Genomic DNA, 10,458 nt, shown 5'->3' on the forward strand with positions numbered 1-10,458 from the left:
CAGCAACCGCTCCGGGACTAATCCCAATATAGACTAGTGGATCTTGACACCGAACCTCCGATTGCCTCAGGCCGAACTGCGGCAGATAATTGTGTGCCACAGCAAGTGTACAGACACCCCAGTGAGGCAGCTTTGAGAGCATCTCGACGTCGCAATTCGACACAGTCCCCAGGACGGACCTCTTCATCATGAATTCAGCACGACTTTCCCTCCGGCATCTGGCCCAAGCGGTCCCAGCCCTCCGACCTGCCGGCGCTTTTCACATCCCAACAACTCAATTACAGTATCGGCTACAGTCCACTTCTTCCAGATCGATACCCAGATTCGCTCAAACGTCAATATGGACATCCATGATCCCCAAGTTCATCCGGAACCGCGGCGCTAAAGAAACCAAGCCGTATAAGCCGAAATCCAAGGAATGGAACCCCGCAAGTTTCTACATCATCATTTTCATCCTGATCGGATCTCAGGCCATCCGGATGATCGCATTGAAGAATGACTATGCGGCGTATACGCGATCGACAGATGCGAAGATTAGGCTCCTCCGGGAGGTGATAGAAAAGGTGAACAATGGGGAGAAGGTCGATGTGGAGAAATTGTTGGGCACGGGAGATGAGGCGAAGGAAAGAGAATGGGAGGAAGGTTGGTGCTTGCTCGCTCTTACTTTACCGTTCTACCATACTTGGAGATCTGCTTTTACTGACATGGGGCTCTTCTTTGATATAGTTCTCCGTGAGATCGAAGCGGAAGATTCATTATGGCATCGCAAGGCGGCCGCATCGGAAGCTCAGCAAGAGCAGGTTGAGGAGCCAGAACAATCGATAATGAAGTCAATTATTAAAGAGCCTGCTGTACCTGCTGAGGGACCCCGGGATCAAGGTCTACCTGCCGATAGCCCGTCTAAGAAGAAGCTCAATTTCTTCTAAGCAGATGTGCGTCTATTGATGGTTAGCATCGCCACAATGAGGTTGCACCCAATGCTACTATCAAGATGCTATTCCGGATGATGAGGATGAACTGTGCATATACGCCCAAGCGAGTCTCCATAGGTAGTTACTGCCGGAGATACAAAAACTGTTCAGAATATGGTCCTCATTCATTTCTTGATCCGAAGTACCGCAGAGGAACCAACAACCTCTAACAGCATACTGGATAGACATAGTCCTCGTCTGCTTGAGCGTGGCCATCATCTGATTTGACTTTGCACAAATACGTCTTGCTCCCTCTCCTACTCTTCAATTGATACCCACATAGCATTCAAATGTATCCCAAATTATGTATTATTCGTGGGAAGCATTCTGGACAGGTCATACGTCTGTAATATAAGCCATTATACAATGAAAAGTCGATAACAATCTTGACCACAATCTCACGAAATTAAGCAGAAACGCACAATGTGGGGGCGATGTAGGAATCCTGCAGTAGTATAAAAGACAAAACATTGAATGGACCATGTACTAACGACATTCATTAATTAATAGTGCTGGTACAGCAGCATATAGCGTCCTTGTTCTGGATATCTGGATCAATATCTGCAAGAATATATATTAAACCAGGGATTGCCCGGAACAGCTTGAATCAGGCTTGAAATGAAACGGATCACAACTGTTCATCCTGAACTTCTATCTGCTTTTGGTACATGTGCAAATGGAAATCGCGTCTGTGTAGTACATAGAAACGGAGGTCACAGGGAAGTCTTTGCCCCAAGCCAGAAATCTAAGAACCAAGGAAAACAAGTTGGGTAGTATGACAAAAGAAGATATTTCCATTTAAACAAAAGAAACAAAAGGATACAGAAACCGATTCGTCGCTATGAAAACATGAAGATGCTTATCTATTGTTTGGACTGCTGAAGGAATTTAGGCCAACGGTCTGCCGAGGGGATCGGAACGCGGCCAATGTTCTGATCCAGATCCAGGATCAGTTTGAGAGCGTTCCTGGATCTGAGGTACGGCAGAGGAGCCTTGGCGGTCTGCAGGCCGACGCCAGGTTCGATTTGTCCAGCCGGGGTAACTTCGGGTTGAGACCCGGGCATGGGAAGCATCTTCTGCAGGATCTCATAGGCGGCAAGTGTGAAACCGAACTGTGGGGATGAACGAATGATACGAGCTGGGCCTCCCTTGAAGAAAGCCTTGAATCCTTCGTCCCTCCAAACAGTGGCCGCGCAGTGACGCAGTCCGGTGTACTTAATCTCACCCTTGCGAGCTTCGACCTGCAGACGGGTCTTGATCACGTCACACGGGGTAGTAAGGTAAGCTGCGGGCATACCGGCAATAGCACCTGCGGTGAGCAATTGCACGACGCCGAGCTTGTGCGTGGGCGACTCGCCGAAAAAGTCGGACTTGAGGTGCGCATAGGTAGGGAAGTAGATGGCGGAGAACGGGACTGGTAGGTGATTCATTAGAAGGGCACTAGCAACTAGATAATGGGGCGCAAATCACTTACCATCACGAAGCAGACAGGCACTCGCTCCCTTGTACAGACCCATCAAACCCAGGTTCTTGACGATCCAGAGCGCAGAGCGGCGAGGAGCACCCTCAACAGACTTTGCGATCTCACCCTGGACTTGGAGACGAATCTTGACAATCTCCAGAGGGTTGGTGAAGATCTGAAAGACTTGCAGTTAGCATTTTGAGCCTCTTCAAGGAAGCTGGATTTCTGTCAGAATAACTTACAACTTGACAAGCTCCTGCAGTACCACCGGCCAAGATCTCGTGACCAGTCCAGATCTTTCCATTCTCCTTGTTGGTGAAGTGCCCACGCACAAGGTCGTTCACAGTGAGCTTGATAGCCTTCTCGGGGGCGACACCAATCAATTGAGGGATGACACCAGAGTACAAGCCGGTAAAACCCTCGTTGCGGATCACTTTCCTGAAGCAATCCAGCGAGTTGTTGTACAGTCTCTCTCCGACGCGAGTTGAGCGCTGGTTCTGCATACGGGTCTTCACAAGATCAATGGGGTACACCATGAAGGCTCCGAAAGCACCTGCAAGACTGCCCAGGGCGAAATGGTGGACGGATTCCAACACACTGTACAGCACCGACTTGGACTTCTCAGCAACCTGGTGCGCCTTATCCGACGCAGCCTGTCCAGCAACTGCGAGGGGCATGCGCCACGATGCGTCAATGACCTTGGCGAAATCCTTCTGCGAAAGTCTCCCAGAGGGAGCATCCAATCCAGCGAAGTGGAAAAGGATGTCGGCCTCCATAGGAGTGAAAAGGGAGAACCGGGTAACACGAGCAGCAGCATTCAAGAAATCCGCACGCGTGATCTTGCCATCGTCGCTGTGCTGGGCCGCCTCACGCACAATAACATCAATGATATCCATCTCACGCATAATGTTCTGGAAAGCACGGACGGTGGCATAGGAGATCTTGGTACCGGCAGAGATGTTGCACAGACTGGGAAGGTTTTCCAAGACATAGTCGGACAGCTTGTGCTTCGAGGTCTCGAGAATGATGCGCTGGAAGTCTTCGGGCTCGATGTAGCCATCACCGTCCTTGTCGAAAGCGTGGAAAGCTTGCCTAATACGTTCTCCCTGCAAGCCGCGAAGCATCTGAGAGAATTGAGGGTATGTCATGTCGTGTCGGTGCTTGGTCTTTCCGGTGTAGAGGGAAGCCCATTCTGAGTTCCAATCGAATGGAATGCTTTCGCTGCTCTTGCTCAGATTGCACACTTCCTTGAAAGTATCCCATTTCACGGTGCCCGTCCCTTCCGTGTCGAACAATCTAAAAGCGATCTCGTATTCTGCGTCGGGTTTGTCCAGGAGGTTCTCGAAAGTTGCCCAGTCGGCAAGGCTGACTTTGCCAGATCTGCGTCTGTCGGCGACCATAAAGAGAACGCCATAGTGCTCGCGTTTGATTTTATGCTATTGTCAAGAGAGTACCGACATGCATTAGCCAAGCAGGAACCCTTGCGAATCGTATGACACATACAGCACAATCCGGGGGATGAACGGCAAGGATCAGGGTGACTCACGTAGTCTTCATACTTGGGAGCAATAGCATTCACGAAATCTTCCTGGCTCATGTAGAGCTCTCCCGTCTCCTCATCTTTGCGTGCATGGCGCAGGAAATTGCTTTTGATCTGCTGCGATGGCTGGGGCTCCTGGGAGGTGCCCACCAAGGATTCCTTGACTGCGTCCTTCACACTAGTCATGGTGAAAAATACAGCAATCTATGAACAAACGCCAAAGATGACAGATGCAATTCCAAGGAAACCCAACGGAGCGACAAAAAGAACGGAAAGGAAACCACGCAATTCAAGCAAGCGAGGGGAGGACCGGGAATAAGAAGGGGTTGGGGATAAGAGGAGGGAGTGGAGCAGGGGGATAAAGACAAAAATAACGGGGGAGCGAGAGCGCTTTGCGCCTGAGCGATAATCGATCGATCAATAATAATATTTTAATTCCCGGGGGTGGGCAGAGTGAATCATACACTGACAGCTGGGAGCTGCGTAGAAAAAAAAATGGGGCCCAGCAGTCAAGAAAGGCAAAGATCCTGACTTTTACAAGATTTTAATTAGCTATTTGTGGTTTTAACTAATTTTTTCGTTTTGCTTTTTTTATTTTTTCCAATTTTGTTACCTTTTTTCCACATTCATCAGCACAAGCCTCACCTGGACAATCGGATAAAAAGTGTCTTTTTCAAATTTGTTTTTTTTTTTTCTATTTGGCTACTGACCTTGGGGCTGAGGGCGAATCAACCAGCAACATGGGGCGATCTCACCGCCCCTGGCTGGCATGCATGTTGTTATCTAATTAACCGCTCCGGTGAGGCCTTTTCCTTATGCTTATGGCCTTATGCATCGGAGTTGGCCCCGAACCCTGGTCAAGCGCGGCTTCCTTTCTTATTTAACTCCGCACGCAAGACCCTCACTCCCCTCACAAGGCAACTCATATACATGCCTTCATGGCTGATAATTTGCCAGATTGAATACATATCTATCATGAGGTACCATTTTTCTATGAATCAAACTTTTTTAAAGAAAATTCTCCTGTCCGAAACCTAGTTCTCCCGAAACAATGGAAAGCCACGCTGACCCAAGGGACACACCCTCGATCCACGCCCCCTCACGGATCACGGATTTCGCCATGGACAACCAACTTCTCTCGGCGTGCCACGGTAACTCCGGAACTTTGGCCACCTTCGATTATATGATAACCAACCACTGGGCCCCCTTTAGGCCAGACAACCAGGATCTGAAGCACTCCCCCAACTTCCCTCCCAAGAGTAGCGAGCCCGTTATCTAACGGAGTAGGGTGGTCAAGATGCATCTCAATTCTTCAGTGAGAGTAGCGAGCCCATAGCAACTTGGGATATGCGACCCCTCTATCGGAGTTCATCTGCCACCAAGACGCGGCCTGCGACCCGATCTCGGAACGCCATCAACGTACAGCTGAGGGGTTCAGACCGGATTTGGGTTTCCAGGTGAACAGCAGCCGCACATCAGACGAGTGATACTGTGTAGTAATGCAAGGCTTCCGGGCTTCACATGACATCGCCGTCTGACACACAGAATTGGAGTCTTTCTCCCCGTCTCGGGCCGATATGTTTGGCTCACCCGCGAATGAGATGAGCTGCTTCCACGAGAAGCGTCTCCGGCTCGGTGGGGACCCGGGACAAGCAGGAGAAACTAGGTAAACTAGGAGTTGATAGTCTATTCATCTTACCTAAGGATTAGACCTTCCCCATACTCATGGGCGTGTCTATCCCCCAACTAAACGAGCCCAAACCTGGAGAACCCCGGGGAGGCTTGTTTCCACTGTGGCTCAGCAAAATCGTCAAGGCGTACGGGGAGCCGCAGGTCCTGTGCGCCTGAAAGGCACGCGAATTGAACAACATTCGTAGACGAAACCCGGAGAGGAAGGTTGTACCGAAATATCCCTCGGGAGAAGAACACCTAAGCATGGCCTTTAGCCTAAGGCACCAAGGGGGGAAAAGGCACGGGACCAAAATTTCTCCGAGAGTAAACACGGCGCCACTCCACCTGGCATTTCCAGGTCTCGGCCTCGGCCTTGCTCCGACCTGTGCAGTTCTTCTCCGAATTGCTGTCCTCACGCGATCAGGAGGGAACTTTCCCCAAGACTGGAATGAGTAGCTGAGCAACAAGTTTCACCGAGAACTAGACTGAGGTAGGAGTATCATGTCATTCAATATACTCATTAAGCAGCTACTTTTACTAGTTCTCAACTCCCTGCTATATTCAATACACACCGAGCCCTGTTTTAGTCCCACATGTTCAACTATCATAAGTTGTTTGTTTCTCCAACTTACCGTCCATAGTAGACTACTAGTAACTAGTATCTACAAACAAAAACAAACATATTCAATGCAGACATAGTGCGATTACTATCCGTAGTAACATGCACAATATATGCCCTCACTTTCCCAACAAATGCTAACCCATACATATTATTGGATTATTATCAACGCCTATGTACATCTAGCTATCAATAATCTTCAATCATATCAGCTACACTCATTGATCATTCATCGCCATCCAAAGTAAGTATTCGTACAACAAAGGGGAAAGTACGAAAGAATTAATTAGTCAACATCCTGACATTGGTTCTTCGCGTCCCGATACTTCCTCGAAGCTCCCAAAAGGTAGTGTGAGAAGTAATAAACATGATAAGCATCAATTATCCCGTCTCAGAAGGGTTTCATTGTCCACCGGCACACAGGATTAATATGTACTACTGCTAGTTAATATGTAGCACTTGTTGGCTTCGTTTCTTTTCTGGATAGACGGGCACCTGTGTAACTGGTTCTACCCATTTGCTCACCTCTACGCAAATGTATCAAGAAGGTTGGCCGGTAAATGCTGGCTCACAGGTGTTATCTACTTCGGTCAGCCTCAAAGGCTTGAAATAGAGCCTGCCCGTACGATACGGTTGATGGGAAAGACACTGTGCCTGTGTACAGACGCGATCCAAATGTATGTTGATTAACGATGACTATGTACTCTCCACCAAAGAATATTGATCCAGTACGAATGACGATATGGATATCGTGGCCCCAAGTTCCCAAGACTTTATACCGGTAAGCTAGGCACCTCTGGCGGCCTAGGGTTTCTCTATACGCAACAACCTGAAGAGTACTCTTTCCACAGGAAGAAGATACAACATGACGGTGTTATATCTAAATGCCGTCAGCGTCACACATGCACCGACGACAGCATCTAGGATGAAATGATTGGCCGTCGCAACGATAGTGAGTGCCATGAGCATGGGCCAGATGGGCGCCACAGCTCGAAGGTACCAATGCGGGCTGAACTTCAGCAGGCAGAGTGCAATGAACATCGAGTTTCCAAAATGAAGTGAGGGCATCGCTGCAATTGTAAGTTGGAATTTGTTCTGCGTCCAAGCTGAGCCGCCTGTATTGCTGTGCAGAACGTCGATGAAGCCGTACTCTTCTGGCAGCAGGCGAGGTGGCATGCACCTCCACAAGGTAAGGATGGTGAAGGCAATGACATTCTCGAACGCCAGCGTACGCCTGATTGCCTGATATTTGTCTCGTTGGAGGAAGGTATAGCAGCAGACGATGAATATCACGCCGAGGACAATGTGTGAATAGTATACCCGAGCCAGGAATCCCATGAGCCATGGCTTCTGCTCAAGCACATACCTTTGTACAGACAGCTCGACATCGAGGTGAAGGAAGTGCTCGAATGAGAGGATGGAAAGGGCATGACGCTCGGCAGTGTCGAAGATAGTCTCATGGCCACTAATCATTCTAGCGGAAAACGCCCGTAAACCTTGATAGATCTGCCCACCTAGTCAGTTATGCGTGGTACTATAGGAAGTGTGCCTTGGGCATCGAGATGTGTCTCACCCAATATGTGAGTAGCCAGTACCATATTTCCAACAAGAAGGGGAACTTGGCTAGGATCCGTGATTGTATGGTTCGGCGGTTTCGGATTGTGCGCTCATCAGTGTCCTCCTCGTTTGGTTTTATGTCTACTGGAGGGGCTTCCAGCAGTGGTGACTCGACGTCCGGCGTAACGAGGAGCTTAGCGTTCTTGCGCCGATTGATGAGTGATCCTGCGGTGAAGGCGGCAACAATCGCTACAAGAGGACGGGAATATCAGTATGCTTCTTCGGATGATGCGGAATTGCAAGTAGCAGGGACATAACTTACCCGCAGGCTCTAGAATGTTCTTCACTGCGCCCATTTGAGATGCTCAATGTATGGAAACCAGGCTTAGGTCATGTACACCGGTCGTCGAGGTTACCCTGCACTGCAGGCGGAAGCTTCGCATACGCTAGAACTTATCGATGGGCCCAGCAAATGGAATTGATGTTGTTTCCTCGAGCCCAACGCCAGAGGATCTACCTTGTCTGAAGTCTTGCAAAAAGATCCCGGAAGCCAGTCGGAGAAAAAGGAGAAGGGAGCCAAGGTGACAACGAAGGACTGAGTTCAAAGGGTTGTCGTCATCCTCCGTGGTTGCCATACTTCCGTGGATACCTGGCGCCTGGTGGGGTTTGGCGTGTTTGCATGGCCGATGTGGAAGAGCCCTGGCAAAAGGAAAAAAAAAACAGGGCGGCAGGCAGGTGAGTTTGACTAGTCTGCTGGGTTAGGCAGACCCATCACCTTTGTCCAGCAACCATGAACGCTCTAACGATTTCTAAGAAGTTATGGAGAAACTGCCTATGGACCACACCGAAGTAGGTCACACGCGGTATTACCTCCTTTGAGAGCCACTCTGGTCTGGGCCCGAACTTAGCGGCGGTTCATCAGGATCCATCGTATCCGATGGAACCGGTGGCCGAATCGGGCTGCCACTGTTCTGCTACATTTCAGCCACCATGGCGGGTAAGGCTGGAGTTCAAACGTTGCAGAAGTTCGTATCCAAATTAGCTACAGGTACGGAGTAGACTGAGTGAGATGGTGATCCTAGTAGTACGGGCAGTGACGCCTAGAGAGCCAAGTGTTTTCGGTCCCGCTTTATTGGTTCCTACCACGCACTAATTCCTTCGACCAAAAGCTTCGCCGATCTTCAATACATGAACGACTCTTTTCCTCATCAATGTTTTATTCCTTTCTCAGCGTTTTGCCGTTTTTCGAAAAGATAACTAAGGGGACTTGCAGTTGATGCGATTTGTGGGGTACAGTGAGAGTTAGCTCATCCTATTTTTGTTTGTCGATCGAAGCCATCTTAGCGTAAGTGACTCGCACCCGCGATATATCTCGTATCTGTATCTGAGCCCCTTTCTGTACAACACCACTCATAGGATTTTGCTCTCATCATGATGCTAGGATGCGACATACATTGGTATTAAAACGGAACTTGCGAATTAGCCTCACAACACATCCAGTAGTAATGTAGACCTGTTACTGCATACAAACTATATGCAGTTGTCATGGGCCTTTAACCAGTCCTAGAGTTCCAGGTAGCATCTCTTGGTGGAACCAACAGGAGCATTACAAAGAACCAGGACTCTATGAATATATTCAATTAAATATTTTCGCTCGATCAATGCCCCATTATCGTAACAATACTCCTAGAATATCTTGAAGCAAAGCCCAAATTTAAGCTACTGCCAGATGAAACTCTCGCTGGTAGCTCTCGTGAAACAAGGGTTTGGCCGTAGTCCCTGAAGTCCCCACCAGATATAGACCCATCTTCAAGGCTTCTGTTGATAAGATTAGTAGGGGATGACTCTGCCATAAGATATCAGGAGCGTGGGTATACTGTCATTATCTGGCCCATCATATATAGTAGTTCAATAACATGACTTTGACATTAGTATATTCGTCAGATGTGCTAAGTTAGCACCACGTGTACTACTCTTTTCTATGTGTAGATTTCCCATCACATGTGATGAGTTTGTGCGAGCACTCAAGTATCTGAAAGTACATCTGGACTTTTGTGCAAGGAACCAACTCAATGAAGGCTCTGAACAGTGCTACAGACATATTTCCGGATTATCTCCACCTCTCCACCATATTGCAAGCACGAGCGTCAAGTTGAAGGTCAGCTGATCATGAAAGCACTGGACTCCCAAAAATTTCAGTATGACATACGGCTCATATTCGGATTGTGCGAGATTGTCTAATAGGCTGTAAGCTGAGGTTCAATGCAAAGCCATTTTAAGCTTATCAGCAGATGGGCGAATGGCATGCTGGTGGACCTTGCTGCCTTGCTGTTCGGTGGATAAGTCCGGGCTCAAAGCTTGCTGTTACCGTATCAAAATTAGACAGGAAAAAGAAAGCCTTGGTCTTACTATTCCTCGATGCAAAGAATTTGTAGGTAAATTGATATATCTATACGCATAAAAGATGACGACCAGCTCGCTGGAAAGAAACAGGGACGGGCTCTCGGTGGGGCACCGAGCGGCTAAATATACCAAGCCTTGGAGCGCTACCAAAGAGATTCGTCATTTCTCCCTCGCCAAGTTTCGGCCATGGCGAAGTGTCCTCCACATCACTCAACGTCCCCATTGTTAGTGTTGA

The 10,458-nt window shown here is 48.7% G+C and overlaps 5 protein-coding genes across 5 annotated transcripts; 2 read left to right on the top strand and 3 right to left on the bottom strand.

The window, feature by feature from the left end:
* Nucleotides 1-188: 188 nt before the first annotated feature.
* Nucleotides 189-926, top strand: BDQ94DRAFT_170266 (DUF5321 domain-containing protein; the record flags this gene model as incomplete). Its single annotated transcript, XM_026771453.1, has 2 exons — nt 189-642; nt 727-926. 2 exons carry the CDS (start codon nt 189-191, stop codon nt 924-926), a joined length of 654 nt encoding a protein of 217 aa, XP_026626695.1.
* Nucleotides 927-1,834: 908 nt separating this feature from the next.
* Nucleotides 1,835-4,159, bottom strand: BDQ94DRAFT_159406 (citrin; the record flags this gene model as incomplete). Its single annotated transcript, XM_026769070.1, has 4 exons — nt 1,835-2,385; nt 2,446-2,608; nt 2,676-3,869; nt 3,980-4,159. 4 exons carry the CDS (start codon nt 4,157-4,159, stop codon nt 1,835-1,837), a joined length of 2,088 nt encoding a protein of 695 aa, XP_026626696.1.
* A 1,441-nt stretch (nt 4,160-5,600) lies between these two features.
* Nucleotides 5,601-5,977, bottom strand: BDQ94DRAFT_143542 (uncharacterized protein). The gene has a single exon (XM_026766259.1). It carries the CDS (start codon nt 5,908-5,910, stop codon nt 5,680-5,682), a length of 231 nt encoding a protein of 76 aa, XP_026626697.1. The 5' UTR covers nt 5,911-5,977; the 3' UTR covers nt 5,601-5,679.
* A 943-nt stretch (nt 5,978-6,920) lies between these two features.
* Nucleotides 6,921-8,610, bottom strand: BDQ94DRAFT_143548 (phosphatase PAP2 family protein). The gene is made up of 3 exons (XM_026766260.1): nt 8,143-8,610; nt 7,837-8,069; nt 6,921-7,769 (listed from the first exon to the last, which is right to left on the bottom strand). Exons 1-3 carry the CDS (start codon nt 8,174-8,176, stop codon nt 7,068-7,070), a joined length of 969 nt encoding a protein of 322 aa, XP_026626698.1. The 5' UTR covers nt 8,177-8,610; the 3' UTR covers nt 6,921-7,067.
* A 1,071-nt stretch (nt 8,611-9,681) lies between these two features.
* BDQ94DRAFT_143555 (uncharacterized protein) lies at nt 9,682-10,297 on the top strand. Its single transcript, XM_026766261.1, has 2 exons — nt 9,682-9,968; nt 10,030-10,297. The coding sequence occupies exons 1-2, from the start codon at nt 9,802-9,804 to the stop codon at nt 10,097-10,099; spliced, it is 237 nt and encodes a 78-aa protein (XP_026626699.1). The 5' UTR covers nt 9,682-9,801; the 3' UTR covers nt 10,100-10,297.
* The last annotated feature ends 161 nt before the right edge of the window (nt 10,298-10,458 follow it).

The sequence above is a fragment of the Aspergillus welwitschiae genome (genome assembly GCF_003344945.1).
Source record: "Aspergillus welwitschiae strain CBS 139.54b unplaced genomic scaffold BDQ94scaffold_15, whole genome shotgun sequence".
Lineage (NCBI taxonomy): Eukaryota > Fungi > Ascomycota > Eurotiomycetes > Eurotiales > Aspergillaceae > Aspergillus > Aspergillus welwitschiae.